General features: G+C 46.0%; 1 protein-coding gene across 1 annotated transcript; it reads left to right on the forward strand.

Annotated features, from left to right (window-relative positions):
* The first annotated feature begins 2,515 nt into the window (after positions 1-2,515).
* On the forward strand, positions 2,516-16,993 carry socs5b (suppressor of cytokine signaling 5b). The gene is made up of 2 exons (XM_037465435.2): positions 2,516-2,879; positions 7,663-16,993. The coding sequence occupies exon 2, from the start codon at positions 7,682-7,684 to the stop codon at positions 9,374-9,376; it is 1,695 nt and encodes a 564-aa protein (XP_037321332.2). The 5' UTR covers positions 2,516-2,879; positions 7,663-7,681; the 3' UTR covers positions 9,377-16,993.
* The last annotated feature ends 7,191 nt before the right edge of the window (positions 16,994-24,184 follow it).

Genomic DNA, 24,184 nt, shown 5'->3' on the forward strand with positions numbered 1-24,184 from the left:
CCAACTGTTATGTGCTCTCCGTCGACAGGCTTCTTTAAACAGACATTTGTATTCTCCATACCTGCTCTCAGATCTGTTTATGTCATGGATGAAAATAACACATTTTCTGACACACACACTGATGCTTTTCAGACTGATTTCTCCTCTATTTCTCCTGCCTTCAGTTCTGTTTCCAGACACCTTGTGGGCAGCGCATAAATATGACGTGGGACTCATCAAAAACTGCCAACCTGTGGTCATCACTCATTGATCAGACTTCCGTCCTCACAAACATCATTACTCATTGCGCCAAGAGGCCATTGACGGTATTACACCGGTGTTCAACTCACTCTTAAAGGCCAGAGTCATTGTTGACTCTCTGGTAAGAACACCTATTTTTCCTGTTGAAAAAATCAGAGACGCAGGCAAACCAACTGAGTGGCGATTTGTGCAGGACCTCAAAGCTGTTAATGCAGTCGTCTACGCACAAGCCCCAGATGTTCCATACTCCTACACCATTATGGCACAGTTTCCGCCTGATGCTCGATAGTTTTCCGTGGTTGACCTCTCCAATGTTTTTTTTTTTTTTTTTCAGTGTCCCCATGGACACGGACAGTCAGTCAGTTTTTGATATTTTTTAAATGGGAAGGTAAACCAGTGTTACACCAAACTCTAATAACAGAACTATTCCACAGTATGCAAAATTGACTCATGGGTTAAACCATGTGTCAAAAGGGGGAATGTTAGATAAATGCATACGTATTGACTTAAAAAACACGCAGTAAATTAAGCCCATTTGAAATCCTTTTTGCACTTCCTCTCCACATTGGTGTGGAAGCTCCAGGAACACCACTCCCTTCCACTACACTGTGCGAAAATGACATGTTAACCTATTGCATTCAACTGTCTTCTAGTTTGTCTGATGTGAGAAAACAGGTTGTAGCTGCACTTCCGACAGAAGCCACAGGTCCTCTACACCATCTTCAACCAGGTGACTTCGTGGTGGTGAAGGACTTCAGGAGGAAGAGCTGGAAAGCAAAGCGGTGGCAGGGGCCATTCCAAACACTACTCGTCACCCACACGGCTGTGAAGGTGGCAGAGAGGGCAACATGGATACACGCCACCCACTGCAAACACGTCCCAGCTCCAGCGGATCCAACCGCAACACCTCCAGAAGATTCAACCAGCACAGCTGGTATACCACCAAGCGACCGACAGACCTGTTCTGTGTTGCCAACGGAGTGATCAGCATCGAAGGTGCAGCAAGTGATCGCAGACGTCGCCGTGTCATCATCAAGGACCAACCCATCAGAACTTCCCAAAGAAGATGTGTGATTAGCAACAACACAAGACAACACATCATCAACCAGTGTTCACTCTCAACAGACCCACATGTGTCCGTGTTATTTAGTTTTGTTTCTGTTTGTTTTATTTTGGTATGCGTGATTGCAGATAGCAAGTGAATCAAACATATTGTGTATCCTGTAACATTTTATACTGTACACATGACATCCGTGGTGAAATATTCAATCCTGGGAGAAGAAGTCTTTCTGACAACTTCTCCGACAGATTTCTTCCTTTTTTTTTGTTAAAAAAACAAACAATTTTTTTTTAAGGGAGTTTTTGTTCTGTGCCAGGTACGAGTTAACAAAGGGTGTCTAGGTATATAAATTATGATTGCAATGTGTTAGATTAGGCCTATTATATTATGGTGTATTGTGTGATTTTTATGTAATCAAAAGAGTGGAATGTAATGGCAAAATATAATGATGCCATAATGTCCTATTAGATTAATGTCTAAAACCAATCGTGACTTTAATTCTGAGGAAGTCCCAAGACCCCAGCTGTGTGGGAACGATCTAAACAGAATAATCTCAAAGCACCTCTCCTCTTTGATCCCATTTGTCTTTGCATAACACCGCTGCGTGGAGGAAGGAGAAGGTGTGAACTTCTTTGGCTATTGTCCTAGATCTAATCAAACATCTGTTGTAAGCATCTTGAGTTTCCCTTCAAGTCTGAGACCTCCTTGCCTGTCTCAAACTCTTTAGCATAACAAAACCAAGGTGTTAACCCTGTGGATGTATAAATATAGCCATGTTCCTCTCAAACATTAAGAAGGAGCTTGCCACTGCCTGTCCATGTGTAGCTGTCGCAGGCCTCTTCTTCCTTGCAAGAAATAAACGGAAAATGCAACTTTGATTGACAAGAGACTTTTCAACTGATTCCCGATTGCACGAGAAAATCTTCCACAACACTCCTCACTCCAAAAACTGCGCCCTGCTGCTGGTTCCGTTACCTGGATGACGTCAGACCAGGCCTGTCCGTAGCACCACCAGCATCAGGCCGCCTCTCAGTGGTTGCCAGCGGACAGACGCCCCCCCTCCCCTCCTCCTCCGCCCCTCTCGTTCATTGGCGACCGGGGACGCCCGTCACGCGGAGCCAGCTCCGGGGCATTCCCTATCCGCGCGTCGGGACGGAAATGGCCGTCTTTTCCCTCTCCTCCATTGGACCGAGGCGCTGTCACTCGGCTTCCCTCACCTTCCCTCACGCTCGACGCGGTGCGCCTCTCCGGCTCTCTGTCCGCCTCTCCGCCGTCATAGTGGCTGCTCCAAGCGGCAGCGACCCCGGCAGAAAAGGCCGTAAGACCCCCGCCATGGTGAAGAACGGGTTTGCGAGGCGCTCGAAGAATGATTTGGCCTTTTAAATATTTTTATCAGTGTTTTAACTAACTCGTTTAAAAATGGTAAAATATTCGGGATGATACCATCAAGTGCCCGCGTACGTTCACTGCTTTCATCCAAAACCGTGGTCCGCAAGGGGGATGTATGCCTGACTTCTCTTAATAGCCATTTTCTGCAGACAAAGAGCTCTGTTGAATAGAGCTTTCCAAAGGCACACGGGTAAGCTATGAATTCGAGAAACATACCACAACTTGTCATTCATGTAAAGTCTGTCCGCTAAACCTCTTGAAGCAGCACAGCACCGTTCGATTTAATTGTATATATTTTAGTGTCGCCTTTTTCTTAAGCTAACAGGTTAACAGCGCTAACTGGCTGCTTAGCCGAAGCTAACTTAAAGGCTTGAAACTCTCACTCTAAGAAATGCTAACAGTTAGCATTTTTTGACAGCTCGTAACAGTTAAGGCTAAACCGCAAGTTAGCGAAGCAGTTTGTATTTAACGTTGGCTCAAATTTGTTGCCGACCAATCGAGGACATTTTTTAAATAGGTCTATGACTATACGTTTGACTGAGAGCGCCATGCCAACTTGGCACATTTGAGCCTTGCTAACGTTATCTTTTGCGGCTTTAGCTCCGTTCAGCGGTATGGCTGTGGACGGTTAACGTGCTAGCAGGTCCGCTAACTTGGCCGGGATCAGGGAAAAGTGCGGCCTCCGGACACGCAAAGGCCTTCCAACCGTTTCTATTAAACATTACTAACTTTGCTATAATAACGGTGTAGTTCGTCCGTTGTGTGTCTCGTAGTGCCATTCCGTTGGTGTTGGCCATAATATGTCATGGTAGTATCGTTAATCTTAGTATCATGGAACCATGGTAACGTTATTATAGGGATGATTTAATCTAACGTTAGTTAACAGCACTTCTGAAGAGTGTGTTGAAATGCAAGTTAAGGAATGTTTTTCTAGTTATTTTTACTTCACGTTCCGTCTGATTTGAATGTTAGTAGATTAACTACTAAGGGCAATCTACTAACAAATAAGCAGAATAATCATCATACAAACACGTGTATGGTTGATGCACTGCTGTAGAACAATGCAGGAATATGACGTTAGTCTACTGTGCATGTTCTGCATTTGTTTGAGAAGTTTTTTCTCTTCATAAAATCCCATCTGCAATGGAGAAAAAACACAGATATCCATTTGTCTTATAACATTTTTAATATTTAATGAGGAAGCAATCAGTGTAATTTACCAGTCATTCACAAACTGAGTGGCTTCCCACCATCCCGCCTATCTTTCAGAATCCAAAACGCCGCAAATATCTCATTAACTCCGGTTCTGTCTGAGCAGAGAAGGCGTCCTCCCTTGATCTTGTCTCCTCTACAGCCCTCTCTCAGATCAGCGTGATCCCAGGAGAAGGGGTGTGTTGGGCTGCCGGAGAGCAGAAGTAGCCGAGTTCTGTTTAAGGGCGCATGTTACTGGTTGTGGACTGGATTGTTTGTGTGGCCATTGTTAAAAAGGGCAGCAGTAGTAGAGTTATAAAGGATGACAATCATTTTAAAATAATCCATCTTAATTTAGCTGAATAGAGTTCATTCTAGGTGGATGTATGCAATATGATATCACCTGATGATTTCTGGCTTGCTGCGGACATCAATTTGAGCTTCTAGTTTGTAATGTTTTATAAATAATCTGCACAAGAATTAATCATCATTATAACTTGCACCAAAAAAAGGCAAAATCCCAGCACGTAGTAAGAAATATGATCACTGCTATTGCACCCCTGGCATCTGTTTTAAGGAGTTCCTTTGACGTCTGATGAGAATGTAACAAGCTAACAAAGACCAGCGAGCAGAGAAGCTAACTTAACATGCTGGGGGATTTTTCCTCACATTTGCACTAATTCACATACATATTTTCTTTATGCTTTACTTTTGAATCCTGTTCATTTATTATTCGTTGACAGTGAAGCCATCTAGATGTGTTCCTGTGGGCGTCCGACAAGAACAAGTTCATTTTTTCTAATGTGTGTTTAGGGAACCTCAATTGTTATTACGCATAATTATTAAACTGCAATAAGAATAAAGTTGTGTAAAACTTACTTGGCCATATTTAACTAATTTTGAGACACCCCAGACTCTTTGAGCTGTGTGTCTTGGCCCCTGTGACTTCCATTGTTTGTATATTGAGGTGGAAAATCCAGCCTCTCAAGATGGAGCTGATATAATGTTAGCCTCACACTTTTAGTTTATCTTTTGAGGAAAGACAGTTGTGTGTGAACTGGCTGTTTTAATTAACATAATTAACATTAACAATTTAACATCTAAGTTTTCACATCAGCAGAACAAATAAAGAATCCAAATCTGCAAATTTAGGATTTATACACAAAGAATAACTTTGACGAATGAGAGACAGTTGTTTGCATGTTTCTCCATGTTGATCCTTTGACTTTAATCAATCAATAACACAATCGCAGGTTCCATCAGTTTCCACCCATAGGATTTTTATAAAGACAGATCAAACCTATTAACATTTGAGTTACTATACTGAACTGGCGCATAAATAACTTAGGTAAGACTACAGTATATTGTTAGGTTTGTTGATGTGTCCTAGATGGTTTATACATAGTTATATAACAATAATGATTAAGAAGTGTATTGAACTTTTAAGAATTTATTTCAAGGAATGAGCATGTACATATTCTTAATAACGTATCTGGTCTGGCTGGAACACACTGTCATATAAATATTTGGCAAAAACAGATATTCAGGTGGTTCAAACATGTTTTTTAAAATTATTTAAATGCCATTTTTAGAAAATGTGGACAGCACTAGCAATGAAGTTTCACATTGCAACCAAATGAACCTTCGGCCATGTGCCAAGTGTGTACGAGAACTACAGTGGCCAATGTGTAAATTCAATTTGCTTTATTTAGAGCCAGTGTTTGGTTTGTCCATTCTGGGCCAATGTACAAACATGGCGACCTGCTCCTTAAAGAAGACCCCCATTATTTGTGTTTATGGACCGCTCATTTCTAAGGTAAAAAAGAAAAACTTATTTTCAGGGGATTTTAATACACCTGAAAATACACAATTATACATTATATACCCTAATTATCATTATATTGCCTTTCTGGTCACCAGTGCCGCCTAATTCTAGAATAATGTAAACTCATTGATTTTGGTAACTTGGTACAGTGTTGTTTGCGCATCCATAGGGCAGCTGAGGTCCCATACCATAACGCCAGGAACAATCACCCTGTGCTGTGGGCATCGGGCCAGTTGTTTTCAAACATAAATGGCACAATAAGTGTCGTCTACCTTAATGACGCGTCACAGGTTTTGTTTTGCCCAAACTTGTGTCAGCTCCTCTTACCTGCAACGCTTTATCTAAGCAGTTTATGGGAACTGCTGCTTGTACTAAACTCACATATACTGTTGTCAGGACCCCCAGAGCTTAAAGGTCATAGGCCTTCCAATCAATTCATTAATGACTAATTTACATTGATCCTAAACAAATAAAGTAATGAAACATTTTTCTGCCATGTGTAAAAGTATCTGTGATAGCAGGAGTAGCAAGCCGTATCGTTTAAGTGATTTTGTGTGTTCAAGTTTGAATATTCATTTGCAAGTTTTATGACTACAAACCTCAGAGTTGAGATTTAGTGCTCATCCAGTATAACACTACAAGTGATAGCAACAGCATGACTGACGCCCTTAAAGACATTTAAAACAAATGGAAATTGTTCTGACATTTTTTTTATTGAGGAAACCCCTAAATGGTCATTTTTTTGATCAAATCTAGTTACTCGTGGCCACAGTTTGGAACACTTAACTGTGTGTGTGTGTGTGTGTGGTGATGATGACATCGTTTATTCAGGGTTTATAGCCCAGCTAAGGTTTTTAAGCCCACTTCTATAACATTAGGACCCAGAGGAGACTCGAGCAGAGGGTAGTCCGACAGTCTAAGGGAGCAATGCCTATTTATTAGCACTAACTAAAGTTAAGCCAACAATTTGAATAAGTTACAACACCCACTCAGGCTTATTACACAGATATACACAGAGCACAGAACTGGAGATAGACCACACTGAACAAGTCATTGGGCTATGGAGCTCCACTCTTTGGACGAGTTAACTCTTTCGTCACAACATGCTTATTACGTACTGTTTTTGAAGTTGGATGTAAACATCCGACGACTGTCGAGTTGGGAGACGTCATCTCTTGGGAATACAGTGCAGGTCAATAAAGGGGAGGACATAGACGTCATGAGTTTGTTGATGATAGCCTCAGCAAATCAACTTAATCAATCATGTGCTTAAAGACCAGTCTGGCTTCCTGTGCGTCGCACCTCGTCTCTCACAGCTGACTGTGCAAATTGATAATGTCTTAATGAACGTTGCGAGGCAAACTTAACTTGGATAGCTCCTTTTAGCCCAGAGGTAAATGGAAATGAAAAGAAATTGGGGGGTGAGAGAGGGAGACCAGCCACAGCAGAGGTTCCAGCCTCCTTTTGTTGCAGGCTTTAACTTGGTGTATAGCACACAACATGACGGCTGCCAATCTGATGGATTTTATTATTCAATATTTATATTTAAAAATAATCTCACAATTTGAAAAATTCTTGTCAAATTCGAATAGAGCAATAAATCACCGTCATACGCAAGTGTAAATGTACGTCTGGGCTGTCTGCTGCTGTTACAGGGAAAGTTCTTTGTCAGGTCTAGACTGGCTCTGTAATATAGTACATACCAACAGATCAGCTATGAGCAGATCTCGGGTTCATTTATAGCTGCGGCCTTGTGTGTCCCTGCACGTCTGCCTGGCAACTCCTAATTCGCTGCTCCAACTACTCAAGCTCAGCCACCTCTGAGCCACTTTATCCCCACTACACCCTGGCCATGTCAAATGACTAGATACTCGGTCCTCGGCGTTAAATGCAGGCGCCAATGGCTGTTGTAAGTTTTCCAATTAAATTCTTTTATTTTGTCTCCTGCCCTCTTCAGGTCCCGGGGGCTCCTGTTGATGAAGAAAGTGGGCAACATGTGGAGCAACCTGAAGAGCAAATGCCAGACACTGTTTCACAACAACGGTTCCGGACCCAGTGAAAGCAGGGCGGAGGCCGACTGCGTCCACTGCGTGGTGGACCTCGGCCTCGGAAGCAGCTCAGGTGAGGCGCAGGCATCGCGAGCCTCGAGCCCTGCACGGGGCCTCCTGCCAGTGCCGATGGCGACGGTGGGACGCCGCCACCACCACAACTGTGTGTCGGACATCCCCCAGATAGTGGAGATTACGATCGACAAGGACAGCGAGGATGTGCGGGGCGGATCGGGCGGCACGCCCATGGCCCGGAGAGACTCCTATTCCCGCCATGCCCCGTGGGGGGGCAAGAAAAAACACTCGTTTTCTACCAAGACCCAGAGCTCTCTGGAGGCAGAGCGGCGGCCCGGGCGTCTACGGGGGTCCGGGAATCGCAGGGACAGGCGTTACGGCGGCGGCTCCATCCAGGAGATGTGCGACTCGGTGTCTGGAGGGCGCAGTCTCAACGGTCGTTCTCTGCGCCAGCGGCTGAGCGACACAGTGGGGCTGTGCTTACCGCTGCCCGCTCGCAGACGCTGCCGCTCCTCTAAGAACCCCGTCAGCTCCAAGCGGAAGATCCACCTGACGGAGCTCATGCTGGAGACCTGCCCCTTCCCGCCGGGCTCAGACCTTGCAAACAAGTGGCACCTGATCAAGCAACACACGGCACCGGTCAGCCCGCATTCCTCCACCGCCCTGCTGGACGCCTTCGACCCAGCGCACCCGTCTCCCGAGGACGAGGAGGAGCGTCTGCGCGAGCGCCGGCGACTTAGCATCGAGGAAGGTGTGGACCCCCCACCTAACGCTCAGATCCACACCCTGGAGGCCTCAGTGCCGGGCTCCTCCCTCTACAAACTGGGACCAAAATTGGGTCCTGGCACAGGAGAGTCCTCCGGGGAAGGCCGCGCCTCGGGCAGCAGCTCTGCGGCCGGCGGCTCGTTGGGGGCCTGCGGGCCTGTGTTGGGGGCTGCAGCGTCAGCGGCTCAGGACTGTGACTCCGAGGAGGATACGACCACCCTCTGTCTGCAGGCCCGGAGGCCCAAGCAGAGGCACGCCTCAGGGGACGCCCACCTCAGCAGGCAGCAGCCCGGCCCCTGGAAGGTTCACACTCAGATAGACTACATCCACTGCCTGGTGCCAGACCTGCTGCAGATCACCGCCCTACCCTGCTACTGGGGCGTGATGGACCGCTACGAGGCCGAGGCGCTGCTGGACGGACGGCCCGAGGGGACCTTCCTTCTGCGCGACTCCGCCCAGGAGGACTACCTCTTCTCTGTTAGCTTCCGCCGTTACAACCGCTCGCTGCACGCCCGCATCGAGCAGTGGAACCACAATTTCAGCTTTGACGCCCACGACCCTTGTGTTTTCCACTCTTCCACCGTCACAGGACTGCTAGAGCACTACAAGGACCCCAGCGCCTGCATGTTTTTTGAACCGCTGCTCACGGCACCTCTCCATCGGACCTTTCCCTTTGGCCTGCAGCACCTGGCCCGAGCCGCCATCTGCCGCTGGACCACTTACGATGGTATAGGCTCTCTGCCGCTGCCCCCTGCCCTGCAGGACTTCCTCAAGGAGTATCACTATAAACAGAAAGTACGAGTTCGCTGGCTGGAGAGGGAACCGCCACTCAAGGTCAAATAGGGTGGGCTTCTCCATTGCCTGTACACACTGCAGGAGGATTATGGAATTTAGAGAAATAATCTAAAAAATAGTCCTCATTAGCCAATTAGACACTATACTGATACAACCCTCTTTCTGGCGAGGGATGGGATTTAAATGTAACAAGATTCATTCTAATCTTTGTTTTAGTTACTGCTTACATCACAGAATATACATATGATCATATTCAGTATAACGCTGTCTGGCAAGCACATGTTTTTTTGTGTTGAACAGGTTGTTTTGACAGGGATGGACGGCACAAATATCAGCGCTTTGTGTCTTTATTTTCGCCTGCTTTGTGCTAAATGCCTGCCTGGTCCCACAACATCACCCTGCCTGTAGACCTGCCCGCATGCCCCCCCCCCCGTATTCATCCCAAAATGCTATTTAGGCCCACATGGCTACATTGTACAGTTCACTTTGTGCTTTCTTTTTTTTTTTTTTTTTAGCTAAAGCACCTAGTGGGGCACCTTCCCAAGAGGGTTTTAAGATGTGTGTGTTTGTGTGCGTGTGTGTGTGGGTGGGTTGAGAGGGCATCCAATGATGCCATTATTTTATTGCAGTCAGAGCTTGTCCCATGGATGGAGCTACATAAGGCACATTCTTTGCACGCATGAGCATCAGCTAAGCCGGGGGCAGATTCTGAGAGGGTCCACAGAGTTCAGGGCAGCACATCAGGGAAATGAAATGCTTTCTAAGGACTGTAGATTAGTCCTTTTTTAAACAAAAAAGCCCATAGTTCCTCCTCAAGCAGTAATAGTGAATGATGAATCCTTCTGCTGTGTCCTATTCAGTGAGCAAGCAGAACGTTTCAACGTTATTTCCATTGTGCATCATTGCTTTCCAGATTATTTTCTTGCGATCTGTCCCTCTTAACAATTCTTGCCATAGTTGTGTGACTGTTCTTCATTTTGCGTTTACTCACAGTTTCTTTCTCCCTGAATGCGATTTAGCTTCCAGGGTAACATGTGAGCAGTTTGTGTAGCTACGTGAGGTCTTGTTGGTGCTGGTACCTCTTGTTGGCATCTGGAATCTACGTATCCCAGTCCGATTGATACTTTGCCTGACACATGGTGTAGATTGCACCAAGACGAGCTGTAGGTGAAGTCCAAAATCCCCAATGCCAGAGTCCTTATTTGAAAAAATAACTGAAAGGATCTGCTTGAACTACTCAGGCTTCTCCTGATACTTCAAAGGCCAACCAAGAACCGGTTTTGATTAGTTGGTTAGTGTCTTTTACAACATAATTTATATTTCTGCTAAGAAACTGTTAAAATATGTTGTTAATGAATAATCACTGTGTCGCCGACAGAGAAAAAATGCTGTAGCCTATTCTTTGGAGCTGAGCTCCCCGACTACAGCGTCTCAGCCCCGAACACATCCCCTCGTGGCCCGGAGGCATTTATAGTTCCTGGTCATGGCTCTGAGCACAGGCAGAACTCGACTCCGAAGAGGTCGGCATATCTCTGAGAGAAGGATCTCAGTTGGGTTACTTGGGACAAATACTTTGTCTGCCAGCCAGTCCTTTCTGTTTTTGTTCTCATTATGAAGAGGAAATAAGTGTGACCTATGTGCCTTTCAGAGAACCGTATGTCACGATACCCAATAATTAGTTGCTTTGTAGTCCAACACCTGCAGCGGGAGGTGTTCTTAAACCATGAAATGAGAATGCAGAGAATAATGACGACAAGGTGCTCGGCTATTTGTACGACGCATGTTGGAGGAATTTGTAACGGATACAATTTTAGCGGTGCTACGTTTGGCGACAGACTATTGAAATAAGTTGTACATGCGTCTGTTCTCGCTCACTAACGCATTCGTCTCCCGCACGTCACGTCCCGTATGCTACCACGAGGTGGTGAGTGGGTCCGATGGCAGCCCTCCTGTAGCATATGTCACACAGACCAATCAATCAGCCACAGTGTTAGTTCTAAATCATGGTCGTGATGATGATGATGATGATGACACACGTTACCTGGCTCTGACAATGACTTTGACAATGAGATGGTCTGAGGTGAAAACGGTGCATATTCCTCGGTCCCATATCCATCTGCGAGGATGAACCCGAGCACACGTGGAGTGTGTTTCGTAGCCTGTGACTGTCTGAGCCGGGGACCAAAGAGTGTGCTTCAGCGTATTAATGTGCCTGGCGGTGCTCTAATGATCATATTTCAGAGTTTCATACCAGTAAAAGTATGTTAACTGGCTCGTCTGTGTGAGTATATACACACAAAGACACTGTGAAACTCAACACTTGACAACCTCCTCTGTTGTCTCATTTTCACTTGTCTGGCAGGTAACAAGACATTTCTTTATGCAGCTGTGAAAAGATAACTTTCATATGGAAGAGTAAACTTTTCTCAATTCTCACCAGCCCATTTTTACTTTCTCTACTGATTTCACAGAACATCTCGAACCCTTTCAGGCCCCCCTGCACTTTGTTCTCAGAAAGCTTGAATACGTACGGCGGGAGTGGGTGTTGATTTGGGCGCGGTGGGGGGCATACGGTAGACATTTGAGTTGCTTGCACTTGGTGTTTTTAGGAGTTTTAGCATCCACACTGGCGAATAGAGGAAATCAGTGTCGGTGTCACCCGTCTGTCCGTGCTCCCGCCTCTTCTCAGCGCCCCACGCCCCTCGCAGGCACTAATCACACGCTAATTTCACCATGTCGGGGATATACATGTACTGGTTACTAAAAGGGTCACTCAGTGTTGCCTCAGAGCTGAGGGAGGCCTTTTTTCATATTTTAACTGCCCCCACAGCCCCCCCCCCCACCTCTGTGCTGATGTGGAGGTGGCGTGGAGTGAACTGAGGCCTGTTTGTCCTACCCGCTAGGCTAAAGTTGACGCTACTCGCCGGGAGGGGGGGGGGGGGGGTGTGGGGGGACATTCAACGACTCCCTGTGTGCACAACAGAGAGGGCTCTGGATCAGTTGAAGTAAAAAAGCACTTTAATTGCGTATTTGTGTTTGACGGCAGCGTCTGCGAGTACAAGGACAGCGGCAATTTATTTAGTCTCTTATATTGGATTTGAAATGACTGGCTGAACACTTGAGGCTTTGATTAGCATCCATATTGGGAAAACACTTCAGCCTCACCTGATCACCGGGAGCAGAGAGGTTCAGCCCTGATATGCTGCGTTACAGAGCCACAAATTGTCCAAATATTTATTGACGGCACTGTTTTTGTGTTTGGGCTCAAAGCGGGAGCGCTAGTTGCGTAAGAAAATGCCAGCAGTCTTGACAAACACATTTCCCTTGTATATTCTGGTCGTGTCCAGGGAGCTGCGTTCTCGCCGTATGGCGATGCACATTTGCATCTGGACGGAGCCACACGGAGGGTTTCAGTGGAGGGGACGCAGAGTGGACTGTGAGGGGGGGGTGATGCCGCTGTCTCCTATGAACAATGCCCCTCTGCACCCCCGCCCCCCTCTTCTTATTCTCAGGCAGGCCCATTGCAAGGAGAGTCCCGGGACCCTCTCAACCAAGTTTTTCCCCATGGGAAACATCCGACGTTAACCCTAGCATACGTTTGCCATATGAACCCCCGTAGATTTAAAAAAAGGGGGGAAAATAAATAGATTAAAAAACGAAAGGAAAAAAAACTAACTTTGTATGTATGCTGAATGATGAAAGTTATGTAATAGGAGCCTGATTCTTCTGCGGTGCTTTAACTGTTTGGGACACATACATTTTGCACACACTAGCTGTCACTCGCACCTGCACCACCCCGCCCCCGCCCCCCAGGTATTGACACACATCCGCACTACCCCAAACCTAAGCAAACGGATGTGTAGAAATGGACCACATTTAGCCAGCACCACCTTTCTGTGTCACCCCCCCCGCCCCCCCTCACCCCCAAAAAAGGGGGGAGCAGAGATGGGTGTTTACCTGCACATTCACATTCTATGTTCTTCAGAAAAATCTAATGCCGTGAATTAAACTCTTTTGACCGCACGCTGTCATTAGTATGACATCGTTTAGCTGCACTATGAGAGCCTCGTCATGTGGAAAGAAACCACTGGGTCCGGCCTGGATGGAGTCCCCCTAAACTACTGCAACACCCCTGCATGAAGGACTTCTAACCCCCCATCATCACCCAACTCGGTACTAATTATGGTTGAGCTCTTAGAGGACAAACAAAAAAACATTTTTTCATGTTCCCATGTATATATATATGCATATATATATATATTAGAAAGTGCTATATGCAAATAGAAATTATAATTTTTCATTTTACTTCTCCCTAATATGCAAATGGAGTGTAGTGTAACAATGGTTGCAATCCTCTGTCACTTTAATGCTGTACGTGCACATTGGTTGCTGTGTAGATGTCGGGTGCCGAGGCAACAGGACCTGACAATGATGCGAACTAATGGTCATCACTCTGCAGCACCGGCGTGTTCCCAGACCGCCTTGTTCGTTCCGACCAATCGCAGGGTGCCCTCTTAAGTCCCGGGTCTCAGCCATTGCCCCAGGCTGACCGTGCTTGACCGCGTTGTCGGACGAATTCTCGCCGTTCCATTATCTTCTGCTTTTCCTTGCTTTTTCTTTCCGTTTCGTTTTTTTTTTCTCTCTTCTGCTGTCATGTAGGATTTGGAGCGTGTAAATGGCATAATCATGTTCACATTTCACTGTCTGTTGTGTGTATCTGCTTCATCATTCAAAGAGACAAAAAAGTACCTGTTTTCCAGTATAACCTGTTCATTTTTAAGAGCCGTATGATGCGACACTTGTAGCTGTCACTCTTGGTGCTTGGCTTATGCTTCATTGTCTTAATATTCCAAATAAAACTGTTAAGTGTAATCCACACTGGCCCATGATATAATATTGAGTTTGTTTTGTTTTTTATCTTGCATTAAGAGTCTTGTAGTTGTATGGTTGTATTAGCAGGGTGAGATTTGTTCAGAGTTTAGGGGGCGATGGTGGATAACTGAGACCAGAAGACATACATTTCTTATTTTAAAGTCACATATAAGGCGATAACAACACATTTCAAACGTGAGTAAGCCTTTGAATATTCCCTTTTCAATTTAAATAACACAAAAATAAACTCAAATTCATGAATGAATGTGACATTTTTCCAAACTTCTAGGCATTTAAAACACAAGCATTCTAGGTAAACATGTCTTTGAAAGCCAGACACACAACGGCCTGAGTCGCGGCTCTGAAGATATGAGGCTGGCTCCTTATAGTGCAGCGTGTCTGTGGGAGTACGCTACTGCAGGGAAACCTCCCTGGAAAAACCGGGTCTCAAATCTGTGGGGCCCTCATTGACGGTGTGTACAGGCGATATAGATGACACGAAGCTTCTTCCATCACATACATTGACAACCACAAACAAAGCAAAAAAGGCAGTTAGAGTGAAATATTCAGCTCTCACAGAGAGCAATGCAATTACTCAAAACTGAAGAGACTGCAAACCTTTTTGAGTTACAGGTGGTACAATACCTCCCAAATTACCTATAGTGGGCAGCTATGCTCCCCCCCAATAGACAGATAACTCCCAGCATTCCTCCAGAGCTCAGCCTTACCCACAATCCACCTGAGCTCAGCAGCAGCTATGCAGACCGACCAAGCTGCCTGGAACTTCACAGTTAAGTATTTGTTCATTTGAAATGATGTATAAATAGCATGTGGGTTATCGGTTTCAAGTTAGCTGCCCGAGGCTTATGAATAATTGAGGAGGGAGAGGGTGAGCTGCCATACGGGGCAGTAAAAACTTTCTGTGGGCTCAGAGGGACCAACAAAACTGAGCAACAAACTCGTATAAACTCTCTACAGCCACTGGGTATCCGCGCTCTGAAAGCATACCCTCAAGTCTCCCGTTAAAACCCTCGCCGCAATAGAAGCCAAGCAATAACTCCGGAGTGGAGAGTTGGATGTGGGTCACTGGCGGGAGTAGGTGGATGAATATGCAAGATGATGAAGTTCTTGTCAGTTTATCAGGAGGCCAAACCCTCCTGATATCATCTGCGTGTGGCCCAGTCAGCTCTGTCTGAGACGCCTTGTTATCAGCCGGGCCCACTGTTCGCTCTGCCCTATCTGTGGCTGGCACATTTGAGTTGCAGCAAGCGCTTGTTGTTGGCAGCAGCATCAAAAGACACGGCCATGGTGAGAATAGTTGCCCCCCCCCCATCGAGATAAAAAGTTTCTTTTTTCCTTTGTTTGCTCCAATGCCAAGAATGCTAGCTTGTGTTTTCTATGCCGCTTGATAATGACGATTTCTCAAATACCGTGGATTTTTTATTCATTTTAAAGACGCACTTATTCAACATACTTTAAAGATTGCCTAGTTCCAAATAAGTGCTCTCGCATTGCAGTGTGCTCGAAAGTTATTTTGGGTTTTATCATGTGGGAAAGTGCAAAGCGTTTTGGTGCTGTGAAACATTTCCAAAATGTCAAATTGATGCAATTTAATCAGTAGTTTGACATTTTGGGAAGTGAACTTTGGTTTTGTACCAAGAGTTAGATGAAAAGATCAATACCACTCTCGTCTCTACACTTGATATGAAGCCTTAGCTTGCAGCCTTTTAGCTTAGCATAAAGACTAGAGAAGGGGTGTAACTGCTAGCTTGGCTTCGCAGAAAGGTACTTGTATCTCGCTAAATCACACACATGCTACGAATACAAGTATAATCCATGCACATGAATAAAATGTGTGTGTGATATTTATCTTAGATGAAATGTGTCAATGTGTCATGTCTCTGTGTCGCAAAGGCGTAGATGGGCAGAAACACTTTCATATTAAAGGAAAAAAAAAGAGACAAACGCTCAATAACCAATTGCATTAAATTACAGAAGCTTCTCGAATCGAGGCCTGGCCGGACGTGGACTCAATACTTTGACTCCTAACAAAAACAAAGTGCAACCAGAAGCCTGTTAGTTTAGCTTAGTACAAAGACAAGGCAAACCGACGAGTCTAAAGAAAAGAAAACAAAGGGAACTCGCTGCTTGACAATCCTAATCGCAATGCTATGCTAAGCTAAGCTAACTAGCTGCTCCCCGAGCTTCATGTTATGCGTGAGAGAGTTGGACAGATCTTCCATACAACACTCGGCGAGAAAATAATTACACTTGCCAGTAAGCTGAACAATTTATTTGAGTTGCAACATATTTAGTAATCAGGTCTTTATACTTTTGTATTTTTAACCAGTAAATCTTTACAGCTTAAATGTTCCCTCTCTCCTCTAACTCCTGTCTCGCTTGGGAACCAATAAGGCTTTTCATTTCCTTCACTTCTCCTGCTCTGAGCCCACATTTCTCCCAGCGCCCGCAGTGCTAAGCCCAGAGCTCAACGCAGATACGCACCACATGGCTGCCTGCATGTCTCCTGCACGCAAACTGCAGTAACACTGGAAAGAAGATGAGGGTGAGGAGGAAGAGTGGCAAGTGAGGCACCAGCACAGAGTACGAGACGCTGCTGTTGCTTTTCTGGCATTGGAGGGTTGCCAAGTCCGTGGCGGCGAAGTGGGCATTGACCTTCGGGTGACCTTGCACGGATGCACATACTGTGCGGGCGTGGCCTCACACAAGGCTCGCGTCCACATTTCAGAGCTCACATCCGAGTGGCTCCTCTTCCTCAGGGCCAATAGTCTGTAAGCGGTTACAAAGGCTTTTGAGGGAAGATCCATTAGTTCGTTTTCCTGCTTTTCTTTGCTACCGTTCAAATGCAATGATTCATATTTCAGCTCTGATACGTCTCAGTCACGGAAGCGTCACAACTGTAAGCGGGAGCTTCACCTCGTCGCCTTTAACCCCCTCTGCAGACCTCCTTGGGAAGTGGACTCCCCACCTGCCCAACATCTGTTGGCCAAATGCCATCCAGGTTCTGCTTATTATAGTCAAATAAAGTCAAACCCCTACGGCCCACCTCTAAAGCCCCGACCACGCTTCTCTGTCAACGTCTCCGCCCCTTGTGCCTTAAATTCAATCCGTGGTTCCGTGCGTGCGGAGTTAGTGTGGTGGGGGAGCGGCGGGACCTCGCAGCTGGAACGGCTGCCTCTGCGGTGGCAGGGACGACGGCAGAGCGATGGCTACAGCTGGGCCTTGTGGTGGAGCTATGAAATATGGGGGAGAGATAATTATAAATCGGTCCCATAACAACCCTGCCAGTACAGTTTTGCCTTTTGCCCAGACTTACTACATGAGCTGTTGATAAAAGTGGGTTGATTCAGAGATGACACGCGTCTAAGAAGCAGCAAAACAGATCAAATAGGCTTTTTGTCATTTTTTAATCACAAGTATGACCCTCCATGAGTTCCTTACAAAATTATTTTTCGATGCTGTCAGGTGGTCATCAGGTCATCAGATATGAAGGGGCTCATTCTCAGGTGATTACACACAGATGAAAACCTTCTGTTGTATTCTATTTCTGCGAATGAATCCCTGATGCTCCCTCTCTGCGCCACACGGCATGTAGCCGTCAGCTGCTGCTCGAAAAGACACAAACGCCTGACTGGACGTGTTTTCATGTGATCCTGTGCAGTTGCAGCCGCCTTGCAAGGTGAGTGAAAGAACAAAATCACAGGGCAGAATGCAAAGCATCCGGAATAATGAACCAAAACAGGAAAGTATAAGGCCTCAAAGAAAAAATTAGCTGACAGACGCTCAGAAGCTTTTTAGAAATGGTGTGAATCACTTTCATTACCCAGCTATTTTTTGAAGGAGGGTCAAATCAACCAATCCAATAACTGCCATTCTTGATAAATAATAATAATAACATAATACTGTACCCCCAGAGACCAAATTTCTAACAACCCTGAATAGAGGATGAACTATAGGAAGCATCAGCAGCGCTGGGCCTTTACTGCCATGGTGCCTCTGGCGTGGGGCGAAACGAACAGAAAGAAAAAGAATAAAAAGGGGAGGAGAGGGGGGGTGTGGGGGGGGGGGGGGGGGAGGACGAGACAGTGAGGGACCAGGGTGGGTTTTTTTTAGGCTTCCTTCCCTGAGCCTGCTTTCCCAGAAGAGTGAATCAGCTGAGACCACAAAGGAGTCCGGAGGCTCTTCCTCCTCCAGGCCCCCAAGGTCTCCTCTGGGAGGGCCGCTCCACCACTCCACTGGTTGCACTGGTCTTCCCAATGACTTAGGCAGCTGCGGTCCTGCAACCCACCCAGGCTGGGGAAGGTTCACATCTTTTGTGAATGTGTTGACTTGTTTTCTTTGGCAGATCTGGTCGCAACTGGCCGTTTATATGCCGCTGACATGTTTTATTTTGTCTTTCAACTATGGCACACAGAGATAGAAACATTAAATATGAACGTCTGTGGTGCTGAATGATATTCTTTAACGTAGTATAAATGTTAAAATAAACAAGGGATGTTGTAAAGGCATGTTTGTTTTACTTTAAGTCGAGCACTGGGTCTGATTTCATGCCAATTTCACAGCATATTTTCCCGTTTAATCCACATTGTGCAAACTATAATCAAGACTTTTCCTTCAGTTGGAGCCTTGATCATCAAGCGGGGCAAAAGTTCAGCTTCAGTGGAAATAGGAGCAGTGTCATTTAATTTTTTTGTAATCTCGTTTCCCAAAGAAAGGTTCTTGGAGCACACTGGTCTTTTCTCAGCAAGGCTCGGCTTCCCATCCATCATGGGAGCTGCTGCAGGTCATTGAGCAACTCCGCTGGAGCAGTTGTTTTTTTGAGTAACTTGCCCAAGGGCATCAAGGAATCTGAACCTGTGACCCTCAAACTGTTATATGCAGGCTGCTGCTGGCCAATAGAGGGCAAGGGGCTCTCGACCCACCTGTAGTGCCCCCCCTGGACCCCCAAAGAAAAGATTGTATAAATAAAAACACGTCTTGCCTTCATGCGCTTTTTAAGGGCAACCTCAAGATTGCCGAAGGCGGGTCTAAGAAGCACTTTGGCTAATTGGTTATTAAATAAAACAATGTGCGACATACAATTTAGCCGATCAGGGTCCTTAAATATAGTTGCAGTCTGGGTCTGCAGTTTGTGCCTTCTCGTCAAGGCTGGTAATTGACAGGTGTTTGACTGTCACGATTGACGGCCGGGTGAGGACTCAGACGCAGAGATACATGAGGCTAACGAGACGTTACAATGACATTCTGGAGGATGTAAAGAACACAGATCGTATCGCCATTTAAGCAGACGAGACAAAATGAATTTACATATTTTACCATACTGATTATTATAGATATATATTATACTTAATTGCGAGGTTGTGCTTATAATATTAAATATTTAACTGCAAAGTAGAAGTGTGTCTTGGATGTTTTGCATTAAATCAACCTGAAATTGATTTGATTGCACCGCCTAGAACATTTTTCAACAGTCGCCACTGGTTGTATATTTTCTGTTTATCCGATTAAACCAAGGTAATCTGACATAAATCCCTGGTTTTGACCAACACTGTCGGCAAATTTCCAGAACTCCATGATGTCTGAGCTAATAGCAGAGGCTCCACACTACTCTAAAAACTACACCTTTTTTGTAGTTTTGGCCATTGTTAGAATATCTTTATTATTTAAAATGTGCCGCACAGCTCTGCTGTTGATATCATCCATCCACGCTGCTGCAGTGAGTGACGTGTACCTTTATGGCCATGAATGCACACACTGTCGTTTATTTAGAGTCATTACCACATCCTCCAGCCCCAAATACTCACCCGTGCACCAAATATATAAAAGTACCGCAGCTGAAAATAGTCCCCAACAAATGCACTATTTATTTGACCAACATTTGCTACAAATGAGAGTGACCGACTGTTATTGTTATGTTTTTTTTAAACTTGGAACTATATAGTTGGGTTATTTGTGTGTAAAGATTTGCTTTTAGACTTACTTTAGTCTTTGTGTTTCAGCACTAACCATTCACACATTTACAGTTGTTCTTCGCAATGCAAAATCATTGCCTACATTACAAGCAGGCTTACGTTCTGTTTTACCTTCACGTTAAGTAATTAAGTCTTAAGTCTTTTGTGATAGAAATTCATTCCGCGCTACATTGGAATTTCTCTTCTTATTTGGACCCAAAAGCTTTCAGTGTTCCAGCAGCAGTGTGAGCTCTCAGAATACAACCATGCACACGTACATGAACGCGTGAGCTCACCAACACGCTGTGTGTGTTTCACTGGGCCGGGCTCAGTCCCTGTTGATCTGATGCATCGCCCCACACGTCGATCCCTGCACTTTGCCCCTGCAGCCGGTGAGCCGAGCTGCTCCAATGCACGCAGCCATTCTCTCCTCTGCCTGTCTAATGTATACTTGCGGAGTGATCTGTATAGTCTACGGTCCAAACTTGGTCCTGTGCTGCATGTGAGGTCCTCCTGTCTCGGTACCACCTGGGTCTGAACTCTGCACCATGAACGCTGTCTCTGCACCAGCGTCCACACAGGTTTCTTTGCACCAATGACATTGATTCTGAATCTAAAATGTGTTTCTAAATGTTTGTAGACTTTTGTAGAACACATTAAATGGGTGATTTGCCTTGGGAGGGTCAAAGTAATTGAGTGGACGAGAGGATTTAAGGCGTCGGCCCTGAATGAAACGCGTGTCTCATAGTTTATTTCTGTGGTTGGAGGTGACGGTGTGACTGCGGAGGCAAAGCACCGGGCGCCTGAGAGCCTTCTTGTGGTCGAAAGGACAGAGAGCCCTGCAGCAGGAAATGACAGAAAAGGCGAAGGGGCTAAAAATAAGGCCCGTTGTTAAAGGAGAATAGTTCTGGGGAGGCAGCGTTCACCAAATATTGTTACAATTAAACCGCAGGACCAAAAACCCCAACCTTCTTTTTCGGAGAATGACCCAGGTGGCTGCCAGTGGAAAAACAAGACTTTGAGGAGAGGGTGAGTCGAGGAGTTGAAGCTCTCCCAAATGGAGCCTGGGTGCGGGTGATGGTGGTGGGCGGGGTTGAGGGGAGAGGGGGGGGGGGGTGTCTGGGTAAAATTCCTGTGAAGTTATGCCACGGTACGCTGACTCAGAGAGGATAACAAACGCATTTTATTTATTTCGTTTGGTTCGCAATGACTTCCAGCACTGCCCTCCCTGACATCACTATTGTTCCTGAGAGAAGGAGGTGGGGGAGTCGAGGGAAACTCGACTCACTAACGCCACTCCGCCTCAACTCCCCCTTTTCCTAACCCCGCTCGCACGCCCACGCATGAACATGCACACTGGCAAGCGCAACACACCCTGGCACTCGGTGGGCCGAGCTAAGAATGGAGCACTCCTTCGACTCACGCAATGTGGTGTGCTGAAATTTCCTGCAATAAAAAAAACCGTGATTGGGAAGATACCCATTAAAAATGTGTGAGGGGAGGGGAAAGAGGCGAGAGCCTGCCAGCCGGCGAAGAGCCGAGGGGAGGAGGGGAGGAGGGGAGGCTTGGCGGATGGGGGAGAAAAGATGAAGAGGGGATTGGGGGGATGTTCTGCCCGCTGACCACTGGATACCCTGCCTACCCCTCTGCTAGGAAAAGACAAAGGAACGAATATTCTGGCTGCTTTTGTGTTTTCTCTTATTTCTCCTATATATTTTTTTTTAAACATGGCAGCGCTTCCTCAAACTCTTAAGTTTCCCAAACCAAAAAGCTATTTCCTGATGCACTTCCCCTCTCATATAATTATTCCGCTGGAACGTGTTCATTGCTTCTTTTTGCAGGCCTCCTGTTCCAGCACGGCCTGTCCTGGGCTCGGGGTGACATCACAGCCTCGATGGGGCAGCGGCTGCCCGCCTCGTACTCTGTGGGTCGAAGGTCGTGGCGGCTCCCACTCCTTTCACACATACTTAATCGCTGTTTGTCCGTAATATTACGTGTGAACCTGATGTCATTTTATGAAACACTTTTGCATGGAACCATCAAATTGGTCGTAAGCCCCGGGAACAAAGTCATCTGAGGTTAAGAACTTAATTTATTGGAAGGATATCTTGCAGGGAAGAAACACTGGAACATGCAGGATTGTAACAACTGTACTTTACATTTGCATCCTATAAGGAGATCGCAAGACATTTGCTGTGCTCAAGCGGGTCACATGGTTAATATGTTAAGGGCCCTTGTTAAGGGCTGCGGTATTCACCTCATAAATGGCCTCATTGTTCCCGTTCGCACACACACCCATACACACACACACTCGCACACACGCCGGGGTCTTTTTTTACGGCACAGCTATTCTGAATCGCTCGCAATGTGCCACAGATCTGCTGTTAAAAGTGCACCCTGGGTCACCACAGGGATTAAGTGGTGCATTTTAGCTACTCAACCTGTGGGATGTACGTTTCAAATACCTCTCTCCCGTTAGGGTTAGCTGTTTTTAGCTGCGTTTACACTGCTCTCTCTCTCTCTCTCTCTCTCTCTCTCTCTCTCTCTCTCTCTCTCTCTCTCTCTCCCAACTCTGTCCCGGTTCCAGCTCTTCGGGTGTGGCTGCTGGCACAAGGGGGGGGGGGGTTTCGCTCGTTAATTGGCGGCTTGAGACAAGGATGCGAACGCGACGAACACACACTCACGTCCGTGTAATTGTGTGCGTGTCAACACAACGATTAGGTCAGAGAACTGTGTGTGCTTTGTAATATACTACTTCAACATAGAGGCTGATAACATACAAGAATTTAAAAACCATGTGTGAGTGAGTTCATTTGCTGTTGATGAACTCACAGAACATCATCACCCGACACCAACATTTATCTTTGTCATAATTCCTTTGACTTTTGGCTAACTGGTGAAGACGTAGTGAAGCATTTAGACACAAGCTACTTTGTCAACAAAAAAAAATGGGTGGGAAAATTGTGCGTCAGATTGGGTCCAAAAAGCTCGATGCTATCCAGCTCATTCGGTTTTATATGATTCTGCTTTGGCAGGAAAAAGTTACAGTGAGGTTGGATGCGGGGTCAGATGAATGCCATTAATGAACGCTCTTTTTTCACTGTCAGATTTTTTTGTATTTTTTCTGGATTCACCCATATAAGTTCAGGCCTGGGATTGGCCCATTCCCTCCATACTGCACACCAACGCTCCTCTCTTCCACTGGCCATTACTTTCTGCATCCAGGATGCCCACATCTGGGTGTTTTTAATTGTGGTTTCATGTGAGTGGTGGAGTAATGGAGTGATGGAGAATGACAATAAAAGAGGCCAGTGTGCATTGTTGGAAACAAAATTACAGGCCTTTCAGTTGGAATTTCTTCAGTCTGCTTCAAACCCTCATTGTGCTCTATAAAAAGAAGCGGAAACAGAATAAGACAGCAGAAGAGGAGGCCGAATCTGTCTTGATGCATCAGGTATTTAAGGTGATGATTTGTTGAAGTGTGCAGCGTATCAAAAGCCTTTGAAAACCTTCCAGCTTTCTTCCTCATGTTTTCACTTAAAGCAACCCTTGGAATAGCCTGCAGACCAGACTACAGCGAGAGCTGTAATAGCTCCAGAAATCCTAAACTAGTCAAGAGGTCGTGCCGTGTGCACGCAACAGCTGATCCGGGTTAAGAGTGCGCACACAAATGGTCTACATGTGTGTTAAGGCGGGAAGCCCGCATGTCTACATGAGCAAAAGTATGTGCATGCGTGGCTGCCCTGTGTGTGATTGACTGGTGATGAACTGGCATCAGCTGGGTGAGGTTAGTGCAGTGTGCCGGGGGTCAAAGCGAGGCTTAGCGTAGATGACCATGATGTAACAGGCAAGAGGGAGGTACAGACATGCAGGACAGGCAGCAACAGGAAGTGCTTAACAATCAGTGAAAATAGAAGCACGTGAATAAAGTTGCACAAGCAAAAAAGACATCGACAGAGGGTTGTGGAGGAATGTTGTTTGGGTTTAGAGATTTTGATTTCCCTGCTTACAA

This window comes from Pungitius pungitius, chromosome 13 (assembly GCF_949316345.1).
Source record: "Pungitius pungitius chromosome 13, fPunPun2.1, whole genome shotgun sequence".
NCBI lineage: Eukaryota > Metazoa > Chordata > Actinopteri > Perciformes > Gasterosteidae > Pungitius > Pungitius pungitius.

Coding starts and splice junctions, on each gene's coding strand:
- socs5b (XM_037465435.2), top strand. CDS start 7,682: ATGAAGAAAGTGGGCAACATGTGGAGCAACCTGAAGAGCAAATGCCAG.